This window comes from Abrus precatorius, unplaced genomic scaffold (genome assembly GCF_003935025.1).
Source record: "Abrus precatorius isolate BTA unplaced genomic scaffold, Abrus_2018 Scaffold7, whole genome shotgun sequence".
NCBI classification, from domain to species: Eukaryota; Viridiplantae; Streptophyta; class Magnoliopsida; order Fabales; family Fabaceae; genus Abrus; species Abrus precatorius.
Window position 1 is genome coordinate 31472600 of NW_020874417.1, and position 24687 is coordinate 31497286.

Here is a 24687-nt window from a genome sequence, read left to right on the forward strand (position 1 = left end):
CTGTCATTGCAATGCTTTGGTTCAGTGATAATAGAGCAGCATCCACAGTTATTTATAGAACGTCTCGGAGCTACTTTTGTAGTCAGCATTCCACATTTTTTACCATACGGTGTGTCACAAAGTAAGTTAAAGAATAATCCACAAGTGTGATTCAAAATCTAATAAATAAGTTGCTTAAGGTGAAATTTTATGGACACCAATTGACAGTACCAAAATAAATATAAAGAAAGAATATTATAGATGTAATCAATTTGAAAAAAAAAAACTTGGATAATTAAATCAGGTACATACTCTAAGCTTTGGATGTATATAAACATGATATAGTAGTGTATAATTGCTATGAGTTTATCCAAATGATGAAATTATTATATGAGCAACATGATATAGGAGTAGTATATGCCCATTTCACATGCTAATAAAATTTGATATATCATATATCATTAAAATAAATTTATAACATTTATATACAAAAATTATACTTGTTACATTCTTCATTTGTAATTATTTAAATAACAAAACTGATTTGTAATTATGAATAATAATAATAATTTTTCGTAATATAAAATAAAGTAAAAAGGATAAATTATACAAATAAAGTATAAAAAATGAAGGTTAATGGTGACGTGATGGCTTACAGAGGAGAACAATAGGGCAAGCAACTGGAATTACTTCCACTTTTTTTGAGCGTTGCTCTGATAAGACAACGATAACTTGAACAATCCAAGTTAATTGCACCCCCTGGCCTTGAAGGATTCCTATGCGTACAGGTAAACTTACAAGCAGGGGCACTCTCTTCTTTGAAGCTGGCCACCAGTGTGCTCAACCAAAGCCACGACACTCATCGTCGTTCCATCATTTTAATGCCCCCACTTGGGTTACAGGCTTGAGTTACCAAGTCCGGCATTCCAGCAATTCTCTTTGTACTTATATATATTCAGTCTACTTTTTATACCATCGATGTGGGACTATTGTCTGTACTAGTATTTTTTTCATGTGATTATTATTATTGATGAAACAGACCGACCTGTTCAAGAGCACTGCTATATCTCAAAGCATCATGGATGCCCACTCAACTCGTGACAAACTTACAATAAACTGTTTTTTTTTTATAAAAGAATTTTTTTAATAAAAATAAAAGACACTAATAAATTTAGAGTTATCTTAAGTATAAGTAGATTTACTTTTATTTTAATACTTCTAATATAATGTTTATGTGAGTTTACAAGTTTTTTTTTAATGAAATTGAATTTGAAATGTTTAGGTGACAAATACTAAAAAAAGTAATTTTGATAAAAAAAATGTTCAAACATAATTATTAAAACGGACTTGTAATCTCCATGTATAACTATGTCTACTATTTTTTTTTTATCATAGCTCACTCTATTTCATTGACTTAATATATAATTTGTTTGGGCCTTTTTATTTTAGCAAATGAGTGGTGAAATAGAACACGAACAACATATAAAAGAGGGATTGGGTTCTGCAACTATCCAAACATGTTTGATTTAAACGTGCACATTTGGATGGCCAATACAGTTCTAATCACATACCTCTTTTTTCTGTCATTTTGTGGGATTTAGCATTTTTCTTTCTCCCTTTTTCACTAACAGTATCTCTTAATTTAAATTACAGGCTAAATTATACTTTTAGTTTCCTAAGTACTTATTTGATTTATATCCTCTGATTTTTAATTACGTAAAATCAGTTTTTAAGTAAATTTTGTCCTTTTGTTTTATGTTGTGACCCAATTTTTAAAGGCCAGTTTTGGTACAATGTCGAAACCAGATCAGTCCTAGGAATGGTGCTGGAATATGTTTCAACCTTTCATCAATAAATATGATCCCACCTTCTGTGCCCTCTTCTTGTGGTCTACAAACATCTTGGATCTCCCACGGCTGCATCAACATCACCACCAAACAACGGTTCCTAATTCCACAATCCAAGCCCTGCAAGAAAACAGTAACCTTCACTTGAGAATAACCCTCCCTGTGCCCTCTGCACTACCACAATGTCCAATTTGTCATCCTACTTCATCGGAACAATGGTTTGTAGGGCTTATACTGCTATTTATGCTGTTTCCCTTACCGTTCAGTCTGGACCCACCAACCCTGGAACTGCTATGGCCTTGATTTTTCCTCTTCTGGTTCTTCTGGTAAGCATCTGAAACCTTTATGGATTATTGAAACATGGATGATTGTACATAACCAAGGTAAATTTTTCCCTTTTATTTATTGCTTGTTATTCCTGAACACTAATGAAAATTTAAAATTATCGATTATTGAAACATGCTTTGACAAGAGATAGGAATGATTACCAACGGATTTCTTTAGTCCATTATGGCAATCAAGTGGCCGGCACCTTTACCCAATCACAGGAACCAAAGGTGAGAGAATCAAAATTATGTTTTACTAAAAAAGAAGTTACTTCAATTGGTTTTTACTCTGAAAAATTTGGTCTATGGTGTGGCATTGGGCTGCCCTGCTGTACAATATTTGATCCAAGGGATGAGTGACACTACTGTATTCAACGTGTTTTTCTTTTTGAAACATTCCATGATACCTTATACATAGCCCAGATTCTTAAATCCGTGTACCTATGATTGTCATATAATATAAATTGTTAATTTGAATTTTGCTTCGCGAGTCTCACTTTTTTGGGCACACGTCCCAATCAGAGGCACCAAATGAGGCATCACTGTTCATGATTCGGTTTATATTAGTTTAAAAAGAAATGTAAATTATACTTTGTAAAATATTAATTTAAATTATAATAACTTTTTTATATTTTTTATTATTATTTTAGACTTTATTTGAGAGTTTAAAAAGATAAAAATAAAAAATTTCAAAAATAAGAAAGAGAGAGAAAGGAATTTTGATTAATATAAAATTTCATAATTTAAAAGAATTTAAAAATATGAGTAAAAATATATTAAAGAATTCTCTCTGTTTTTAAAAATCTTCAAACAAAAATAAATATCATATAAGTCTTCTCTTTTTTATTATTATTATTATTATTATTATTATTACTCTAAAAAATCAACTGTTAAATAAAATTTTAAGAAAAATAATTTAATTAGTAAACAAATAAAATGTTATCAAAGTAAAAGGTTTAATTTGTATACATTACAACTCTTATTTAATGTAACTTATACAAAAATTAATTTATAATAAAATGTAAAAAAAATATTATACCCATAATCTTATAAAGAAAAAATAACGGTCCACGGTGCCTGTTTCTATTGAAGAATGAATGATACAAAAAATATAAAACAATAAGTGAAAGGAAAATCGTTGAATCATAAAAACTACAAAATAGAATAAGGTCCCGAGACATACTTTCTGAGTAATCCCCTCAACGATTTATGCTAACAATTACTCAGAATATTTACTTCGCTTTGTAAAATAAAAGATGTGCTCTGTTGTATTATGACAAGATATGATAACTCTCTTAATAATCATATCTAGCAAGTAGGGCTTCCTTGGCTGTTTGCTAGATATGATTGTGAGAATTTTCCCTCATCAACTGAACTACCCACTCTTCATTCTGTGTGCAATTATTTTTCAACCAAATAGGCCAATCCAAGGACACCCCAAACTTGTTCTCACGAATAAACTTGCGGAGCTAAAAAGTAAAAAGTCTAATTTGAAAAAACATTTTACACTTTTTCAGGGCCCATCAGTGAACAGGACCACCCATTTGCATTGTCATGTCATGTTCACAACACTAGAAACTGGAGTATAAACACTAAAAACAAGGTAGAAATAGAAAATTGTCATCTTGTGGAGTTGGGAGTTGATTACACAACTGAATTGGCAAAAAAAGAAAAGAAAAGAGAAAAGTGAAGAATTGATCACATTTATTAAGCAGATGTAAAGGAAAATAATCTTATTATAGTAATGAAGTAGAATAAAAAGAAAGTAATGATAGAGGGTATATTTACATGATTTGGAGGAGATATCAAAGGGGGATTGAGTCCAACCAATGGACAACTTGGGGCATTTCGGGCCTTTCCTTCTGTAACTCACCGGTGCACTCACAAGCAATACGGACATACTCCTTAACACTATCCTCCCTCAACCCTTCTCTGGAGATACTCGCATCAAGCATCTTCATCTCCTCATTTTGCTCCTTCATCTTGCGGGCCCACTGGACCATCCCAATGTCATTCTGGTCCAACTTCATGGGCAAATTGGGCCTGTGGCCCGATGCAGTTTCAATCATCAACACCCCAAAACTATACACATCCACCTTCTTATTCACAACATTCACCATAACCCCATCCCTGTACTCCGGGGGCATGTACCCAATGGTACCCGCGAATTGCGTTGACACGTGGGAATGGGAGTTATCGATCCTGCGCGCAAGCCCAAAGTCAGCAATATGGGCTTCGAACTCGGAGTCCAACAAGACATTGCTAGCCTTAATGTCGCGGTGAATAATGGGCTTCTCGAGGCTATGTAAATAGCAAAGCCCATGTGCAACGCCACGAATAATGTTGACCCGGGTTTGCCAAGAGAGGGGGAAGCGAAGGGGGTCGTGCGAGGCGTCGTCGTTTGAGGAGGGTTCGTGGAGCCATTGATCGAGGTTTCCTTTTTGGATGAACTCGTAGACGAGTAAGCGTTCGGGCCCAGAGGCCCAATAACCGAGGATTCTCACGATGTTGCGGTGGCAGAGTTTGCTTAGGGTTTCCATCTCCGCCGTGAATTCACGGAAGCCTTGGAAGGCGTCGGGGGACAGTTTTTTGACTGCCACGATTGCGCCCGTGGAGAGACGCGCCTTGTAGACGAGGCCGAAGCTGCCGTCGCCGACGATCAGGTTAGGGGAGAAGTTGTCGGTGGCGCGTGCGAGTTCCTCCCACGAGATCTTGATGAGGTTGGGGTCGGAGGACCAGCTGGCGTCGACGGAGAGGGAGGCGTTGTGGTGTGAAGCGGGTCGGGTTCGGATGCGAGTGGTTGGGGTTGGGATTTTGGAGGAGTTGCGGTGGTGGCAGAGGATGATGATGGCGGCGAGGAGGAGGGTGACGATGAAGAAGCTGGCGGTGGCGGCTAGGATGGCTTCGTAAGCGCGTTCCATGGTTGGGGTTAGAGAGAGAAAGTGAATTGATTTAGAGTTGAGAAGGGTGTGGCCATTGAATGGAAAGAGTGGATTGTGATTTCGAGGAAGGTGTTGTGGGAGACCAGTCAACTGATTTGTTTAGGTTTGCCAGCCCAATACTCTTGTTGACTTCAATTGTTCTGTTCTGTTCATTATTGGTGTTGACTGATGCATGGGTTAGGTTTCGTAGAGTTCGTTTCTCACTTCATTTTCGTCTGTTGCCGATCAGCTATTCTGTAACTCCTTTCAAATTTATTACCTGTTATTTTCTTCATCCACAATCACAGATTCAGCCATTCAGGCTTGGCAAGTTCCTGGGAGGATCCACGATTTTTCTTTCCACCATCTTGTGAATTTTATGTCCATTCACAAATACGACTTTTGACTCAAGTCTAGATAACAACATTTCATTACCACAATTTAAATTACTCGATTTCCCTTTTATTTAATTATTTGCTCTCTCTTTTTCAATAATAACAAAAGAGATCGAAATACTTAAAAGAGCTGTCAATAATAACAACAACCGTGAATTTACATTATCTATGATCCCCTAGATAGCAAAGGCAAGCAAGATATTTTAACTCTCCCTGTTTTCTATCACATTACCAACCACATAAAACCTTGATGATGAAGTCCATGTTTGATCAATACAACCTACCTAATACAGTGAGACAAAGCTAGACTGTTGGCGAGGACTCTCGTTCTCTTTTGGAATAATTGGAGTAAATAATCACTCGTCTCTAATTTTATATAAATAATATTTAATATTATTCATAATCCTGTACAACATTAATAAATAAACACACAATAAAAATCAATAATAATAAAATTTATTTAAAATTATAATATTTAATACATTAAATCCTGTACAGCATTAAAAAATAATGAAACGCTATCACATTACCATCCACAATTTCGTCGCATTAAACTGAACTTGGGTTTTCTTCGCGTACAGAAGGTTTTACTAGGTAACCCCTGCTATAAAAACTTGACACAAACACATAGTAAAATAATAAATAATATATTAAAAGGATTTTTCTCGCCCTCTTGGTTCCTTCATTTCATGAATTTCAAAAAAATAAGTTTCCTCAGTTGCCCATATATATTTGATGAAATTGTAGATTACAGATTAAAGATGGGGAAAAAATGTGAAAAGAATTTCAACCTGTCAAAAGCTTAATTTCATTTTCGATATCTACTTCAGTAGGTTTTGCTTGGCTAGGAGTCTTTTGAGCAGTGCAAGCAACATTTTTGACAATTGACGAGTAAAGGTCAAACTCCGCCTTCAATTTCAGGCAGCAAGCTTGTATCCACTTCTCTGCTACAGTCGTAGATACACTGTCTTGGCTATCCCTCTCGTGTTCTTCAATGGCAGGCCGTATTTCATCATATAAGGAATCAAGAGCAGCAGTAGCGTCATCCTTTCTTTTCTGCATGGAGACCCTTATATAAGATATGAACACAAAACTAGACATGGAAATATAAATGGCAACCATATGTTGTCACATAGCATAATGGAATGACAATAGAACATTTTTGGATGAACTACAATGCACCAAGTTACCAACTGTCGTGACAATTCTCATCAACGATACCTAACAACTCAACTATTTTGGAGATGATATTGATATTGATATTGTTTCATTATTTCTGACATAATATTCGTATAATAGTAAGGAGAATATTTTTGGGGGGAACCGAAAGCCAGGCTATAATGTTCAGCAAACAGCCAAAATAAAAAACTAAAAAAGTCACGCATACCTCATTATTCAAAATCTCCTCTTGTGCTTCCTTGGATGCCAAGAGGCCAGCTGCAAACTTTGCATCAATTTTCTTTTGTATGAGATTTTTAAACCTTCCAGCATTACAAGCCTTTGCTCTTTTGGTAGATATGGACCTAGGTCCAATGCGATAGTTTCTGCCTTCTGTATTACTTCGGACACGTGATATCATTGCATTCTTTTGTGAAAGGGCCTGTTCAGTATCCTGGGAGTACAAGTTCATATCCTCATCAACATCAGTTTTAATCTTCTTGACATCTAAACCTTTCATCTGAACTAAATCAAGTTGCTGAACATGAAAAGCAGTGGGCTCCGGTAGTTGCTCAGCTTTAAGTATAACATCCAAAGAATGTTCAGTTTGTCCATTAACGTTTGACAGTGGTTCATCTTCTGCAGAGTCATATATAGGAATTTTCTCAACAGAGTACCTGTAACCAATAATATAAAAAATTGTGTCAAAACATCATGAAAAAAATATAGTGTAGTGCTAACTATTCCAGTTGAGAAGACATGTAAGTGCGTCACGTCTAGGTTTGTTACTAAGCAATCACACTACCTATGCAACAGAAATTGGGGGGAGGGGGGGGATTCAATGAAACATCTTCCCTTGAAATTGAATACAGTAACATGGCAATAAAACACTATTTGTCTGTTAATTCTGAGTCCCAATTTATCCCACAACAATAAAACATTAAGATGGACAGGGTTGGTCCTCGGTAATTTGGAGCATCTGAACAAATAGCCGTCAATGCAATAACCATTGGAACCACATGCTAGTGGCATTCTATTAAAAGCTTAGACTCCATAACAAATTAGAATCTAAGAATGGCTACAGGTCAATAAATGGCAAACCTAATGCAGGAGGGCTCTCATCAGCTCTCACCATTATGGTGTCCACGAATGGGGAATGATCATACATAGACATATCCAGACTTACCCACATAACAGAGGTTGTTTCTGTGAATAAAACCCACGACCACAAACAACCAGGTGATAGAGCAACAATCTTACCGTGTCTTCAAGGTGTAACCCTCAATGGGAATAAGGAAAAACCTGAACATTTTTAACTATAATCTACAACTCTCAAGCCATCATTCAAACCCTCTAAACTTTGGTTCAATATCTATCTACACACTTCACAAAATAGAGATTCCACGCTCCTTCACCTTTTTATTGGATCAACACTCTTCATGGCTCCTCTTACTTTAAAAAAATATTTTTTTATTTGGGATTTTTGATGGATTGCTCAAATGCAATAAGAAGAAATTAAAAAAAATAAAAAATATTATTTAACTTCACCTGATTTTTTTAATATTATTCAACATTTTATTTATTAAAAATTATAATAATAACTTAATATTTTGTCTTCAAATACAATGAAAATTAAAAAATAAATCTGGAAAAATATTAAAATAGTAAATTATTTTTAACTTAATCTAATTTTTAGCACTAATTAAAATTTTGTTAAAAAAATAAAGTTAATAAGTTGTCATCAAATACAATAAAAAGAAAAAGAAAAAGGAAAAATTCTTTATATTAGCTAAAAAATTGAAAAAGTTACATTAGTTGATAAAGTGAAAAATAAAAGTTAAAAATAATTTTTCGATTAGGTGATAAAATTTTTTTTTTTGTTCAAAAACACTAAATAACAACAACCAAGCCTTATCTCACTAAGTTTTTTTTTTTATGATAAAAAATATTTATATGGGGAAAAGATTTATAAAAATAATTAAAAAAAATGCTAGTTTATTTCCCCAAACCCAAAGAAAGGAAAATTTTGAAATGATGACACTAGTTTCAAGCACCAGGTATTCAATACTGAATCATTTGATGTGACTTATTGCATGTGGTGTCTGGCAGATCACATCACTAACAGAGAAAATAAAAGCTGTTATTTAGAGGAGTGCATAAAAAAAATAAAAAATTATAAAGTACCTGTCATCATCATCTTCCCATAGATAAGTATCCTCCTGCCAGTAGTTTCACAACATGAAGAAAAACAGATGATTACAAATCAACAATAATCAAAGAAAAGAAAAAGGAATGAAAACACCAACACAAAATCCCAGAACCGAGACACATCAAGTTATTTCCAATCATTACAGCTGCTAGATTTTTCCCCAATAAAATCATCCATTAGATCAAAACCGATATAACAACAATCAAGCCTTTTCTCACTAGGGAGGTGGGGTTGGTTGCATGGATTAAATGGCGCTATCATGTTTTGTAGACAAACCATTGATATCTAAATCCATCTCAATGGTTTTGCCTATAGTCTTTTTCAGGTTCCCTCCACATCTAGCAATAAGCCTACCATCCATACGATTGGTTCTCCTAATTGAGGATTCTAGTTACTTTCTCCACACATCACCAAACCCCCTAAGACAAGAATCTACCTTTTATTTAATAATATATCAAAATTCATAATCACAAAACAGAAGAGCTAACCTGTGAATCAAGACTCACTGCACCATATTTTCAGCATTATTTAAGTTTAATATTCAATCATCTTCCACCAAACAAATAAAGAACGACTAACCATCATCTTTCAAGCTATCGGTGGGACTAAAAAACTCATGTTCTCCAAAAATCAACACCATGCCTAAGCATTTGAAAGGCTTACTCAGCACTTAGCTTTCTTGAGCTTACAACTACTTTAGTTAAAACTAACCTGAAAACCACGAGATTTTGCTCCAAGGAATCCAGAACATTTGAGTGCACCACAAAGGCAGCGAACCTTCGCACCTCCAAACCATTCAAAATTATAGTCATATGCCAATTCAGTTCCAATAGGAATATCATGTTTTGCAAATATTCCAACTCGTATTTCTCCCAACACATTCCATTTTCTTGTCTCACAGTTTGGTTGACTGCAAACTTAAAAGTATTCAGTTGATGTCAAATGTTGGTTAATGGGAAACAAGGAGAATAAAAAAACATGCCAGCTATATTTGCATATTAGCAGGTTCGTTTTACTTTAATCTTCTCATTTCTGTTTGAAGTGATTACCATGAATGATTTATAAATCTGGCAAGGCTTCCTTTTCTGGTTGCATCAATGGATTCAGAAGCATTAAGGCAAATGATAAATGCATCCTTAAGACCTGCAATGCAAACAAAAGTTTTACAAGAACATAAAATTAAATGCCAATCAAATAGAAACACCAAATTAATTGACATTTGACCTTGAATTTCATAAGCCTGGGATCTACGTTTGGCTTCTTTCCATGATATTACTTCTCCACAGTATTCAATGAGAAATTGTCCTGCCTGTATGAAATAAATAAAATAAGGTGTGGCACCACTGCACTTAAAAAAAAGACTAAATACTCAACCATACCAAAAGGAAAATGCAATGACATCCATCAAGTTTAGCAAGAAAGTTCTTTTTTCTTTATCCAAATTTCACAGCAACTCATTATATTATTACCTTGATGTTTTCATCAGCCAAAAGGCCCCACCCACGACCTTCAGTTTTAAACAACTTTGTTTTAGCATATTCGCACTTCTGAAATTTCTGTAACCATGACATATGAGACATGAATAAAGAAAATGATGTTAGTTTCATCCAAAATAAAAACAGGTCAAAGGTTTGAAAACTATGAAATACAAGTTCGTGCAGGGTATTCTTGAATGCTACTGAGAAGTTTATTAAAAGCAAAACAGAATATAAATACACAACAATTATGTTCCCTCAGAGGCAAAAATTGGGAGTTAATAAGTTATAACTTCTCACAACCAACCTTCAACTACCAGCAAGATGGTTAGAGTAAACAAAAGACTATATCTCTAATAGTATATTTTGCAATTGACCTGTAAATATGAAGTTACATAACATATAACAAATATCATATCATACAAACCCAAACATGAGCTCACCTGATTTTTGCATAAGATACCACAAGGGCAATAACCAGGGGTGCATTCAGTGCTGGTTAATACATTCAGACAGCTATCCCCACATGGACTATCAGGGTCATCAGCATCATATCTGCATTCACATACAGCGATATCCTCTTCCTTCTGCTTCTTATGTCTGGACAGAAATAAAGACAAAAGCAAACAAATCAATATAACTTATAAAGCTTTGTCCAGAGTTCAGATGCAAAGTAGTCATTTGATTACACAGTTCTCTCTAGCTTGGTCCTTGTAATGTAGACTGTGTTTTAAGATAGGATGGAATGCAATGGAAATTGTTGAATTCCATTCCATCCAAATTCCACTTCATACCTCCGCTTTTCCTTCTGGTCAGGAGGTCAGGCTTGGATTGAAATTTTTTTGTTAATATAATTACAATTGTAATTACTAAACTATAGAATCAATTTATACTCCAATCATAGCAGCACCAACTTTGTTCCTTGTGAGAATTATTTGATTGGAATCCTGGCCCTTACTAAGTTTTCTACACATTTGGATACTAGGAAGGATGTTCACTATTCCTCTGACAGTCAACTTCTACCAAATCTTGTTTGTCCAATATCCCCTCCATTACTCATTCTCCTGCTTTCCAAGGGGATTAGCTAAAAGGAAATAGGGAATAATGAAAGACTTCTTGTGGTCAGGGGAAGGCCAAATTGTTGATATCAAGATTAGCATTCGAAGATCCAAGAATATTAAATGACCAAAGAATATGGATAACAAAAGAAACACCAGACATAAGCAATCAGTAGCCAATCAAGTTTAACACTATATAGAGTACGGATTCATTTTCGTACTAAGAGGCATTTTCCATCAAAATATACTATAATCACAAAGAATTGGAGTTGAAAACAAAGAGAGAGAGAAAAATAAAAGGTATAGACCATTGAGGAAATGCTATAAAAAGAAATTACTAACCTTCGCAAAAAGAATTCATTCTGACTTATATGTATGTACTGAGGAGGCAACTCTTCAGCATGCGGATCCTTCAATTAAAAATGAACTTGTTACTTGACTCAAACACATAATAACATGAACAATATTGTTTTCAAATAACAATAAAATCAAATAAAAAAATTGGAAAAACATAGACGTAAAGAAAGTGAGGCAAAAACTGAAAAAACAAAGAAAGAAAGAAAGAAACTACCATCTGAGCAATGGTTGTATTGGGTAACCTGAAAAAATAGGAAATGAGCATAATGGATGAGAGATAGCAAAGCAAATAAATTAATATGTTCAGCTCTAATCTTACATAGCTCTATACGCATAGTGATCAACTAATAAATTAAGCCAAACTTATAGAATCAAAATCAGCATCGGCATCTTGCAAAATGCCAATGTAGAAAATTAAAAAACACAGCTTTTCCTCTTCAGTTTAATAATCACTACGAGAGGACAAAAGTTCTTTTCTTTTTTCTTTATTCTTCAAGGAAGCTGTCAAAGATTAATCTAAATTGTTTAAATTCTCCTACCAAAAAAGGGCACGAAGTTAGCTATTTTTCACCATTAGAACATGGGATAGAAATAGCTCTATCCCCGTCCAATCAATCCCACAACACCGAAAATGCAAGAGTGCGAACCTACAGAAAATAACACTAAAAGTAGAAGTTTCTCTGGGTAGGTCAATACACAATATACAATTTTGCACCTAATCATTGGCCATTCCTTTATTTTTATATTTATTTTTTCCTTTTATTTGGTTAGGATGTTATGTCCATCGCATTTGAGACCAAATGCAGTAAAAGTTAAGGGACACAAGGAGTTTAAAGATTACCTAACCTAAAGCCAATAGGTCATATATTCACTCTGTTGAGTCACAAATTCACAATGTCAATGCTGCTACAATGGATTAGCCTGAACTGTTAGTATTAATAGAGAATTGAAATAGTTTTTACTATAACCCTAAAACCTAGTGAATCAGAAAATTTGTGCCAGCGACAACAGTGATAGGACTAACTTTGCCTCCAAAATTCAGAATATGGCATAGTCTAAAAAGTGAGTTCGGCGGTGATTGCAGAAACGAAAAATGGTTTGTGAGGATGAAACCTGTGCTGAAAAAAAGCGCAATGATCAACGAACTTGCAATGCTGTTATAGGTTCCCAGTGGAAAGAGAAAACCTTGGTTGGCACTGGAGAGGAGCTTTTTCAAGCTGCGGCACGATTTTCAGAGAGTGATGAGAGTTGTTAGGTTTCCGGCGAAGAACAGTTGTAATGACGCCAAAGATGGCGGTGGAGTGGGACTCCGCGGAGGGACTCATAACATGTCTGTCCAACGGAAAAAAAAAAACAAAAAAACAAAATTTCTCTTAATTAAATGCTGTAACGAATAATTTAATGAAAAACTAAAACAATAGAAAAAAATACATTAAATACACTTTTAAGCATAAGTTATTATAAAATTTATGTGTTATTAAGTGCTATAAAAAAAATTAAAATTTACATTTAAATTTTATTATATTGTTATTGGTAGTATCGTTATTATACAGATAATTTTAGTAAGTACATAATTATATGTAATAAGGATGTTTATATTGTATTTTTTATTAAAAAAATATAATTTTATATATAGATAGTATAAATGCTGTAATTTTCAATAAATAATTTTTTATGACATAATATTGCATAAATTTAAAAAATATATATCACTACTAAAAAAGAATGGGCAATTTAAACTATTGAGAAAAGGTTTGTATATTTTCTTAAAAAAATAACATCATTTAGAGTTAAGGGGGTAAAAAAAAGGTTACACAGGTAGGTCGAGTCTATAGTCTACAAGAAAAAATTTTGTTTTCGCAGACTTAATTACGTACAGCTTAAAAATTTTAATTTTATTTAAATACTACATTTAATAGTCTAAAGTTTACATTTTAATGAATATATTTAAATTAATCAAGTTGGATTGGACCATTTTGATACAACTGTTAAAAGTAAAACACTTGATTGCAAAATAGTATGGAATTTTATTTGTAAACAGTTATTTTAAAATAATTAGTATACTATGATATATAAAATGCACAATAATTAGTATATTCAATTTTTAAAAACTATGAAAGGTCTAATTACCTTTATTTTTATTATTAGTACATTAACTTCTTAAATATTACTCTATATATTCATGGAAAAATAAACATTCGTGTGTCCCTTATTCTTTGAAATCAATAACCCATTCTAGGTAGTTAATGCTTACAAGCTGTAACTAATGCCAAAGTCAACATTTTTTTCCGATTGCCATGGATGATTGTTTTGATGACATGAAGAAATTCCATATTAGTAATATTATGAGAGAAAAGTCGAAGCATATTCAATGAAAACCAAAATTACACTTTTATTATATAACAAGATAGTTACAAAAGACAATAAGAATAACCAAATTTTGTTCACTTTCTTTTGCATTGAGATTCATATCCACTTTAATTAATGGAAACAATATGGTGTAAATAAAAGGAAGAGTGTGAATATTTATGCAATCGAAAAAATGTAGGTGTGTTGTGTCCAGATTGCCTAACAAGAAAGGCACAAATAAGAATCAAAGACATGCTATGCTTAAAAAGCTGACTTTGCAAGGAGAATACCTAGGTTTCGGTAATGCTTTAATGAACAACTTGGGCATGGAATATTTACTATTATTATTATTAGGAAAAGCAACAATTTATGGCATGGGAGAAGCGTTAAAGCATCTGAATCTGGCATGGTCAAGCCAAAACCAGCAAAGCCAGGTTGGAACTTCTCTTTTGTCCATTTGCTTCCTATGCTTTTTTGGACTCATGCATTGCCATTTCAAACTGTTTCCCTTTTTTTTTAATTCTTTTTAAAAGAGTGCAAGATTTGATATAAAGAGACAATGGTATACAAATACAAATGAAATGCGTGATTTGATTAATTTTCACAAACATAATTTTGCAGAACTTAATTCTACATCATTAACCTTATCTTCCATACCCAAAAATATTTGTTTTGAAATTCCAGTTTCAGTTTTATAACCAAGTTACCAAAATGACGTCACAAGGTTTTAGGCAAAAAGTTTTTACAACATGTAATTTTACCAATTTCTGAACAACTGTTGTAAGAATGAACTGGGTTCTGTCTCTTTTAAGCTTTAAATATTATTAAACGCTTCTGTCAAGGAGTATTTTAACAATTTGTGAGATAATAATTCAAATTGAACGAGTGAAAGTATTTGTAAAGATAAAATTAGGAAGATTTAGAGAATCTTATTTACATTTATAAAAGTAATTTATGAAATATTCATAAACAATTTACAAAAAAGTTATCAAAATAGATAAAATAAGTTCAATTTTTTTAAAAAAACTAAAAAATTACATTAATATTTTTTAAAAAACAAAATTATCACACCTTAGTCAATTATCTTTTGAAACTCATGTTGCAATTTTCAAATTGAATTTTTTTTTTCTTGTTTTGTTTTGTGGTTAGAAACCCAACCTAACGCGATGACAGAGAAGGGAGTATCTCCATCAGAGCCGTTGGATGCGTCGAAGAATCATGGATCCCACCATATGCTGACGTGTCAGTGGTAAAACGAGTAAGTGAATATCAGAAAAAATTTCACTGTCACAACACAGAGAGTGACGTGAGAAGATGAAATGAAACAAAGGGCAAGCCAAGTTCTTCTACTACTTCTTCTTCTTCTTCAAAATTTTCATCTTTTGCTTTCGCTACAAAGATTTTTCTTTTGGTTTTCCCCAAAACATTCCTCAGCGCAAATCCAAAATTCCAAACTCCAAAACCGCCATCTCTGGGATCACCCCCCCTTCTTTTTCTCTCTCTTCTTTTTCTTTTGTGTGAAGCTTTTCCATCACATTCCAGACAAGGCCCACAATTTTTGACCCTCAATCCAACACTCTCTGATTCACTGCAGCGTCAATGAGAGTGAGATGAACACTTGCCACTTCACCCTCTCACACTCTTTCCCTGCCTAGCGTGTCTACCTGGACTCTTCATTCATGGCTCCAAAGCGCGTCTACCAAGTTTGGAAAGGAAGTAATGTAAAGTTCGCTTCTTTTCCTCTTCTTCGTTGCAAATTTAGCTTTTTATGCTTGATGTGCCATCTGGGTATGCCCTGGATTTGTGCTTCTGTGATTTGCTTGGTGCTGAAGGCTTTGAATTTCAGTGGCAGTTTTGGTTGCTGAAATGTGGAAATAGAGTGGGAAAAAATTTGACTTGGGAGTTCTTTCTTCTTTCTTTCTTTTGAAAATTACAAGCTTGGTCTGTGTTAAATGTTGAGCTTATAGTGGGGGAGGTTATGTGTTTTTTGTTTAATGGGGGTTCTACACTTTGAATGTAGAGCTGTGCCTGATTAGAGTTGGTTTTCCACTCAGCTATGTATTTTTTTTTTCTTTATTATTGGAGAAGCAACACTTTAATCTTGTGTCTTGGAATTGTTAGGCTTAATCAAGTTGATTAATTTGTCTTTTGGGAAACTAGGTACTGAAGATGCAGAATTTGACTATTTTATTTCTCTAGTTTTGCTAAATCTTTTGCTGGAGGCGTGTTTTTAGTTTTTGGGTGAAAAGGAAGGTGCAGCTGAATATAGCTAGTTTGAGTTTGATCACTTGTCAATTTGTATCTTTGAATGATAGTTTTCATATAAAAAAAATATGTTGAGTTGCTCACATTGCAATCATTCGGTTTTTATTTATGTTTTCAAAATTTGTGGTAGAAGGATGTCATCCGTGTCAGATTTTGCCACATAGATAGATAGGTCCATGCTATTGCTATATTCTCTATGATGACAGGTGGCATGTGGTAGAATACACTCCGAAAGGATGAGAAATATTAAGTGTAAGGGTGATTAATGGGTGCATTAAAGAATCTTCAATTTTCAAAATAATTACTCCTGAAGATATGCTGAAACTGAGGTCCCTCATCCCCACCACTGCATGAATTAGTTTTGATTTTTGGTAAATTGATGCTCACATGAAGTACTAATCTGCATAGCCACTGTTTACAGCAATTTTCATTGGAAATGGATGGTGGCTGGTAATGTTTAGTTGTTGCTAAATTATCAATTCCAACTGAAGCATGCCAATTATTCTAATCTGTAGCCAACATGAAGTGATCCAACAAGTGACAAAAAATGGGTGACTATATGTTTCATGATGTGTTTGTTGTCTTATATTTTGTTTTCCCCTGTGGGTATAGAATAGGATAAGAAACGCAAGAGATAATAACATCTAAAGTGATGGATGATATCATGCATGATATGATTAGGAATGCATGCATCAATGAAGTTTATAAAGAAATAGAGACATGTTGGTATAAATAAGCTGATATTTATGCTACAGATGGACACCTTCTATGGTTCACCTGCTGCATTTTTTGGGGTTCCTAGTCAAAATGTGTTTGTCCTATCATACATTGGAGCTTTCTCTTGTATATGTCTAAAAGGTTTTGGAAGGAACAAGGAGTGTGAAATTTTTTGGCATTGTGCAGTGTTGTAGTTTTCTGGTATATTTGGTTGATGAGAAATGCCTGCAATTTCTTGGGCATCTTCCTTTTTTATATTTGTTTGTCCTATCATCTCTCTTTCTGTTTCAGATCGGAGGATTCATTATTCTCTCCACTAGTTGTACCTTTCTCCTTTTCTGTCTATTAAAATTTCATATATAACACCTATGTTTCTAATCTCTAATATTATGCCCTTGGAATGATGTAGCTTTCTGCTAATATTGCATAACTTTTGGCTAATTTCAGTAGTGTTTTAGTTTTTCATGAACTTTTTTCTGCCAATTGTTAACTCTTATTGTACTTCATAGTTTGTACTTTTCTCCTAATGTTCTGCAGAAATTCATATTTGGAGGGAGGTTGATATTTGGTCCTGACGCTAGGTCCCTGTTTGTCACCTTGTTGCTGATTATTGTTCCAGTTATAATCTTCTGTGCATTTGTAGCAAGGCATCTTCGGCATCAATTTTCTTCTTATAACTCAGGATATGCTATTTTAGCAGTGGCAATTCTCTTTACTATCAATGTAAGTTCTGTTATTTTTTCCCCTTTATTGGTTTGATGTTTTCATTGTTTTGTATGGATAGCTAGTTGGGGCTTGGTCTGTTTGTGAGTTCCATGGTCCAAATTTTATGTAAGTAATCATATGTCACAGATAACTTGCTTTCTACTGTTCAGGAACCACAATATACTCCATCCATCTTCCTGTATACCTGTTAAGAACAATGCTGTAGACTGCCAAAGTGTGGCTTGTTTAGCTCAATCATTGTCGTACGAAAGCAAATCATGATGCCTCTGTTAACACCTTTTTTCTTATAACTTTTTAATTTACTAAAGGAAGGTCGGGAGCTGTTTTGGTGATAGCATTTCATTATTAAGATACTGGTTTTATTTAATCTTCTTCATTGATCTCATATAGTATGCCAAACATAATTTCAGAATCTATGTTTCTAGGTCCTGGTACTTCTCTTTCTTACTTCCTCACGTGATCCGGGCATCATTCCAAGGAATTTGCATCCACCAGAAGAAGAGTTTCGTTATGATTCTTCAGTTTCTGCTGATGCTGGGGGAGCTGGACGACAAACGCCAAGCCTTCAGTTTCCTCGAACAAAAGAAGTTATGGTCAATGGCCTCAATGTGAAGGTGAAATATTGTGAGACTTGTATGCTGTACCGTCCTCCTCGCTGCTCACATTGCTCCATTTGCAACAACTGTGTTGAGCGTTTTGATCACCATTGCCCTTGGGTGGGTCAATGCATTGGTCTGGTATGATAGTTGACAGTCATGACATGATTGATTTTGTGACACATTTTCTTTATTGATATTTATGGTTGTTTACTTGTTTTCTTTGTTCTTATGTATCTTTGGCCTTTTTCCACTGTGCAGAGGAACTACCGTTACTTCTTTATGTTCGTTTCTTCAGCAACTATGCTGTGCATCTACGTGTTTTCCCTCTCAGCTTTTTACATCAAGGTTCTGATGGATAATTATGATGGAACAGTTTGGAAGGCAATGAAAGAATCCCCTTCATCTGTGATACTAATGGCTTATTGTTTCATCTCTCTGTGGTTTGTCGGTGGACTAACTGGTTTTCATTTGTACCTTATAGGCACAAACCAGGTCTGTCAATTTGTTTAATTACATTTCTGGTTTTAATATCTTGTGTATATAGCAATGGTTTGTGGACCTTTAGACTCGTTTATAACTTCAGACTGCTTTTATTACAGAAATTGATATGCCTGATTATGACAAATCTGTTAAATGCACGTTGTGTTAATTTCAGCAAAGGCAATAGCTGAAATTATTCTTAAATAAATCAATACTTCCATGATAGTATGAAATGATCCATATGCCAGTTCAGGTTACATGTACAATGACAAAACATGAACAGAACTGGACATTAAAAAAATACCCAGTGGTCTTTTTTTGAGGTGACCAAAAATTAGGCTGTGTACTTATTGATGGAATGTTATTGTCTCTGCATATATTTGTTATGCTCAGATGAGTAGGAAATAAAATATTGGAAAATGCTGAAGTCTTGCATTTCTATTTTCTTAACTCTTAATTTTCTCTGCATCCATATAAAGGGAAATTTTAAAATTTCATTATGTTTTATGTTCTATATTTTATTCTTTTCAATGTAAGCCTGATTCACTTGTTCAATTGTTTTTCATGTTATGGAAGTCTGCTTAGTGGTGTCTTAGGTTGCCAGTTTTTAGTATTTGCTAGGTGTGTTGTAGGATATAAGCTGTAACATGTCTATATTCACAGAACTGTGAGCTTATAAATGCACTGTTGTTGTTTCTCGAGTTCTTGTTGTTACATGAACATCTTCATCACCTAGGTTAGTGCCTCTTGTCTTGCAGACTACCTATGAAAACTTCCGGTACAGGGCTGATGGCAGGATCAATGTTTTCAATCGAGGTTGTTTAAATAATTTTCTGGAAGTGTTTTGCACGAAAGTAAAGCCCTCAAGGAACAATTTCAGGGCTTTTGTTCAAGAGGAGGCACCAAGGCCAATGGCTTCAGTCATTACCCGGGAACGAGAACCAGATGACATGGGTGGAGGAGATCGCCGCCCCAAGGTTGAAGATGATCTAGACATTGGTGAAGACCTGTTGAAGATATCACAGCGTAGGAACATCGAAGAACTTGAAGAGGACATTCGGGGCAGAGGCAGCAATGGACCACCCCATAATCCATCTGAACCAGACTCAATTTTGTCCTCAGATCATCGAGCTCCGACAATTCGATCCGACGCAAGGCACTCAAGTTGGGAAAGGAGTGGAAGCTGGGAAATCGCACAAGAGGTCCTTGCCAATTCGAATGTGACTGAAAGCAGAAACTACGTTACTTCAAAGGAAATGCGGCTATGAGGGGTGTGGTTTGTCCCTATGATAATTTTATGGCATCAACCATATATGATGTGGGATTACTTGGATCCTAAAGGTGGAAAAAGAAATGGAAATGGGAGCTGAATTGGTTGGAACTTTTGGTATAAAAACTTAGCTTACCTTTTTGTGGTAATCCTAGTTCTTTGGGAAGGCATAGAAATGTGTGTTTGTAATTTGTTTGAGAAACCAAGTGTCTTTTCTTTCTTTCATTTTTTAACAGTCCAATATATGGATATCATCTTTACTTGGCTTTATTCTTTGTGTAAATAACCAGTTGTCATACTGAAAGATTCTAAACATATACTGTGTTTTAGGCACTGTAAAACTGGCTCTTCCGTAGCTTTTTCTTTGCTATTGCTGTAAAACCGAAACATGTGATGATATTTTGGTAACTTAGTATGGTTTTAAACAAATGGAAAATCTTAGGGATGGTAAACCTCGTCAACGTGTCCCTTCTCTTTTTAGTGGGTTGAAAACATCAACCGTTTCCTTTTTTTTAGCGGGTTGACGGTTAGCAGGTTGACCGACTTAAATATTAAAAAATTAAAATATATAAATTAAATAAAAATATAAAATAATTATCATTTTAAAAAAATTTGACCATCACAATTTGTCCCCCAAAATTTGATGGGTTAGACTGATCAACCTGACAGATTGAATTACAATTTTTTTTTTAAAATTTTAAGTCAGATATTATTAATAACTATCCCTGCATTTTGGATATGTTTTAAGTCTTCGAATATTAAATGTTGCTGTTTTTCTTAATGAAAATTGAAACTGTAGTTTATTATATCAGAAAGGATTATCCTAGTTCGCTAAATTCAACACCTTTGCTATTTATTTGATATAGTAGGGTACTTAAAAAATATTTAGACCAAATTTGTTGGGTTTTAAATTCAAAGTTGAAACTAAAGTTAGTAAAAAACTCGGCATTATTTAGAGAACGAGTTTGTTATATCACTTTTTTTTACCTTGAAAATCCAACTTAGTTGACCAAATGGATCGAAAAAAAAGATCGATTTCCACTCCATGCATCATAACCAATCGCTTTGCATTCTAAAAATAATTATTGATAGCCTAAATTAGAATTAGAGTTACTATAAAAGAACCCAACACCACGAACGATTAATTCATTCTCCCACAAACCAAACCAAGGAATCCTCAACAAGAAGTCGCCCCACAAAAAATCCAAAATGAAAACTTCAGCACTATTTTCCCTTGTGTTCACCCTTTGCTTGATCCTCCTTTCTCATTCTCCTTTGGCAGCAAATGCTAAATCTGAGAAAAGTCATGGTTCAGACCTTGTTGGGAAAATTTGTAAGGAAACCATGCAGGACAATGCCAGGTGCTTGGAGCTTCTGAATGAAGAGCCTAGAACCCACGAAGCAAAGAACTATCTTGAACTTTCAAAGGTGATCCTTGAGTTTGCCTTGAAAAAGGGAATAGAGGGTCAGAACTTTCTGAAGGGGTTGGGAACCGCTTCTCGAGCCATTTCAGAATGTGCAAACTTTCACTATAATGGTGTGGTTGGATCCTTCAGAAGTTCCCTCAATGAGATATCGGATGATCCTCAAACTGCTAACTATGATGCCAAAGTTGCTGGTGATGGACCTGACGCCTGTGCCAGAGGCTTGGCTAGTGAAAAGATTGTCAACCCTGACATTAATGCTCTTAACAGCAAGATATCTTTGCTTAGCAACATTGCATTCTGGGCCACAGATAAACTTTCATAAGGCCAAGTTATGGGGTCTTCTTGCAATGGAAATGCATGCATGTGGCCTCGTGGTGTAGGGTCATGACAAAATTGTGTGGGCTGTTGCTTTTCCTTAGGATGTGCTTTGGTGTGGAAGGAGAATAATAATAAAATCAAATACCAGTTTATTGCTGCTTGTTCTATTAAAGTTTTACTTGTTTTCTTTCTTGTTTCATGAAAGAACTACTCAAAACCATTTTTATCAAGAAAGTGAATCAAAATTATCTTACTTCTTTAAAAGTTGAAAGCTGTATATATTATAAACAACTTATTCTATGTCTGAATTAACTGCGAAAAATATGTTGGTAATAAATTATTGCTATAATTAGTTATACGAAATAGGTTTTATGATTGGATTATGTATATTAAAAAAACAAATCTAACATAATATTTCATTTGAATTAACAATATTATCAATTGCCGGAAATAAATTAAAAATATTTTAAAAATGAGATAGAAAAAACTATTAATTTTAATCGTAAGATCTAAATTAAAATTGAATTTAGTTTTAATAGAATGTGTCAATGTAAATATTTTTATACTTTTAATCAATCATAATATATTGTAAATATAATTTTTAAATTAATTATTGAAAAATTCATATGGTAGTTTCTATAAGTAAATGACAGCGTAAAATATCTTTTGTATTATCATTCGATCATGAATTATCACGTTTATAAAAATTATCAAATCTTTTATAATAAATTTAAAATACATATATATTTATCTTATATTTAAATTAATTAATAATAATAAAATTACACATACAGCTTATTAAAATTAAACTCTAAAATAACATCATAAAAAAATCTTTATAATTATTGTGCCCGGTGCTCTTTCTTTCTCAAAAAATTAAAGTAAAAGTATCGACTTGATCGTTTCAGTGTCTGCATATACACCCTTCTCTCTATGAATGGCACGTTGATTGGGCTTTATTGTATTTGGGCCCACCCCAGTTTTAGTGGACCAACGCTCGTATTAAAATGCCTGTTTTCATTAGTAACATAATCGAGATTTTTTATGATCCTGAAATTTTGATGGTTTTGTTGTGGTAGTAACATAATCCGTGCCTGAGAAACCTGTGTTAATGTAGTGCTTTGGATAACTGCATGCTTGTTATGGGAATGGGAAACAGGGTGGTACCGGGTACAATCGAGAGATTTGAAGTGATTGGGAATTATATATGTTGTTTACTTGATGCCATAACATGACTTTTTGTCAAAGAAAGTGTTGTTGTATGCCATCTATTTGTAATGTTCATAATTTGAATATCGCTCCACTGTCATAGAATCACAGGTCAGAATCAGATTTGGCCCTCTCCTCTTGTTTGATGTGCATGTGTGTCGTTTCTGTCTTGAAACAAAAAGGAAGAAAGAAGAAAAAAATATGAAGAAAAGAGAGAGAGAGAGAGAAAAGACATGATAATAAAGAAAAAAAGATAGAAAATGAATGTAAGAGAAAATACAAGTAAAAATATAAAGGTTGGTCTTGAAATAATTTCATTATGAATTGGAAAGCAATCTTGTTTCTTTCTCTGTGTTATGTTGCATAGTTTGATATGTTGATAAGCTCTTGTAAATGTGATCATTTGTGGGTATGCTCTCTCGATGTATTTTGTATATAATGTTCTTTATCTTGTCATCTTCTTATCATTACTTTGTTACATATGCTGCCAAAAAAGAGGGGTTGCACTTGCACAAGAAACACTGCGAAACGCTGTCCATAGATAGAGCAAGGAATTCATGACAAATAGGCCCGCCAGATTCATTGGCGTGGCAGAGAAAACAAATAGGGAGGAAGTAATGTTTAGGATTTAGGGTTTAGAGAGAAAATAATGTTAGGATTACAATTTTTTTAATTATACACTTATTATTGACTAAAATTTATTAAAAATTATGTAAGTTACACTTTTTTATTCTTAAATTAATATCTGTTTTGTACTTTTTTAATTTTTAATAAATTTTAATTAGTAACCAAATGTAAAAAATGGGAGGTTTTGTTGAATTTGTCAAGGTCATTTGTTGACCTTTTATCTTAAAATAATAATATGGCTTCATATTAAAAAATTTACGGAAAATGTGTACAATTCACCAAAGCATAGAGGTGGTTAAAATTTTGAATTTTTTTTCCCTTAATTTTACTTTTCTGAATTGTTGGAGATTTCTTAAACTAAAAATACTAGTAGTATAATAAAATTGACTCAAACTTAATAAAATTCTAAACAATATATGAATCTCACTTTTAATTTAATAATTTTTATTAATATTTTTATAATTTTTAATAAATTGTAATCAATAATTAAGATTGTGATAAAAAAAATATTATATTAAAAATATATATTTTAATATTTCTCATGGTTAAATTTGGTATTTTGCTATGGCTATGTACACTCAAGAGTGATAAATTTTATCCACAAAAATCACCATTATTGCCGTATAGAAATGAGGAGGCAAACAAATCTCACATCATATTGTGATTATAATATCGTTGAACCCCAGCGCTCAAACATTATTCTCACGTGACATCAAATGGAGATGCACATCATATTCAATAGTTATCTTTTTGATGCTTAATTATATGTATATACGCTATATCATCAATCTCGAACCCATAACTCATTTCATTGGAGCAAATTGTCAAACAGTTATCAACTTAAGTTTTATGATGACCTCACATTAATCTCAATTATCCCAACTCAGTAAATGGCAATGGCAGATCCAAACACATGTGAATCCAAACACTGCCGTGTTGCTTACCTAAAATGGTAGGCAAATTTATCTATCACCA

At 33.7% G+C, this 24687-nt stretch overlaps 4 protein-coding genes across 9 annotated transcripts; 2 read left to right on the plus strand and 2 right to left on the minus strand.

Moving 5' to 3' along the window:
- Positions 1–3500: 3500 nt before the first annotated feature.
- Positions 3501–5364, minus strand: LOC113872741 (phytosulfokine receptor 2). Its single transcript, XM_027510537.1, has 2 exons — positions 3941–5364; positions 3501–3543 (listed from the first exon to the last, which is right to left on the minus strand). Exon 1 carries the CDS (start codon positions 5071–5073, stop codon positions 3958–3960), a length of 1116 nt encoding a protein of 371 aa, XP_027366338.1. The 5' UTR covers positions 5074–5364; the 3' UTR covers positions 3501–3543; positions 3941–3957.
- Positions 5365–6128: 764 nt separating this feature from the next.
- On the minus strand, positions 6129–13101 carry LOC113872053 (histone-lysine N-methyltransferase ASHH1). Of its 4 annotated transcripts, XM_027509271.1 has the most exons (12): positions 12839–13101; positions 12297–12372; positions 11940–11967; positions 11711–11778; positions 10754–10910; positions 10305–10391; positions 10060–10144; positions 9885–9978; positions 9547–9745; positions 8811–8845; positions 6856–7303; positions 6129–6524 (listed from the first exon to the last, which is right to left on the minus strand). In XM_027509271.1, the coding sequence occupies exons 3-12, from the start codon at positions 11940–11942 to the stop codon at positions 6255–6257; spliced, it is 1446 nt and encodes a 481-aa protein (XP_027365072.1). In that variant the 5' UTR covers positions 11943–11967; positions 12297–12372; positions 12839–13101; the 3' UTR covers positions 6129–6254. The 4 variants fall into 4 exon arrangements, 3 of the variants coding, with proteins under 3 accessions (XP_027365072.1, XP_027365073.1, XP_027365071.1); XM_027509272.1 differs by lacking the exon at positions 12297–12372; XM_027509270.1 differs by having other exon boundaries at positions 12297–13101.
- Positions 13102–15449: 2348 nt separating this feature from the next.
- LOC113872746 (protein S-acyltransferase 8-like) lies at positions 15450–20413 on the plus strand. Of its 3 annotated transcripts, XM_027510543.1 has the most exons (6): positions 15450–15795; positions 17594–17779; positions 18208–18519; positions 18640–18873; positions 19620–19887; positions 19930–20413. In XM_027510543.1, exons 1-6 carry the CDS (start codon positions 15754–15756, stop codon positions 20127–20129), a joined length of 1242 nt encoding a protein of 413 aa, XP_027366344.1. In that variant the 5' UTR covers positions 15450–15753; the 3' UTR covers positions 20130–20413. The 3 variants fall into 3 exon arrangements, with proteins under 3 accessions (XP_027366344.1, XP_027366342.1, XP_027366343.1); XM_027510541.1 differs by having other exon boundaries at positions 19620–20413; XM_027510542.1 differs by having other exon boundaries at positions 18208–18498; positions 19620–20413.
- Positions 20414–21340: 927 nt separating this feature from the next.
- Positions 21341–21880, plus strand: LOC113871788. Its single transcript, XM_027508895.1, has one exon. The coding sequence runs from the start codon at positions 21341–21343 to the stop codon at positions 21878–21880; it is 540 nt and encodes a 179-aa protein (XP_027364696.1).
- Positions 21881–24687: the final 2807 nt, after the last annotated feature.

Coding starts and splice junctions, on each gene's coding strand:
- LOC113872741 (XM_027510537.1), bottom strand. CDS start 5,073: ATGGAACGCGCTTACGAAGCCATCCTAGCCGCCACCGCCAGCTTCTTC.
- LOC113871788 (XM_027508895.1), top strand. CDS start 21,341: ATGAAAACTTCAGCACTATTTTCCCTTGTGTTCACCCTTTGCTTGATC.
- LOC113872746 (XM_027510541.1), top strand. CDS start 15,754: ATGGCTCCAAAGCGCGTCTACCAAGTTTGGAAAGGAAGTAAT. Junction 15,796..17,593: donor AAGTTTGGAAAGGAAGTAAT/GTAAAGTTCGCT, acceptor AATGTTCTGCAG/AAATTCATATTTGGAGGGAG. Junction 17,780..18,207: donor CAATTCTCTTTACTATCAAT/GTAAGTTCTGTT, acceptor CTATGTTTCTAG/GTCCTGGTACTTCTCTTTCT.
- LOC113872053 (XM_027509272.1), bottom strand. Junction 10,911..11,710: donor AATGAATTCTTTTTGCGAAG/GTTAGTAATTTC, acceptor ATTTCTGTCCAG/ACATAAGAAGCAGAAGGAAG. Junction 6,525..6,855: donor AGGAGATTTTGAATAATGAG/GTATGCGTGACT, acceptor GTCTCCATGCAG/AAAAGAAAGGATGACGCTAC.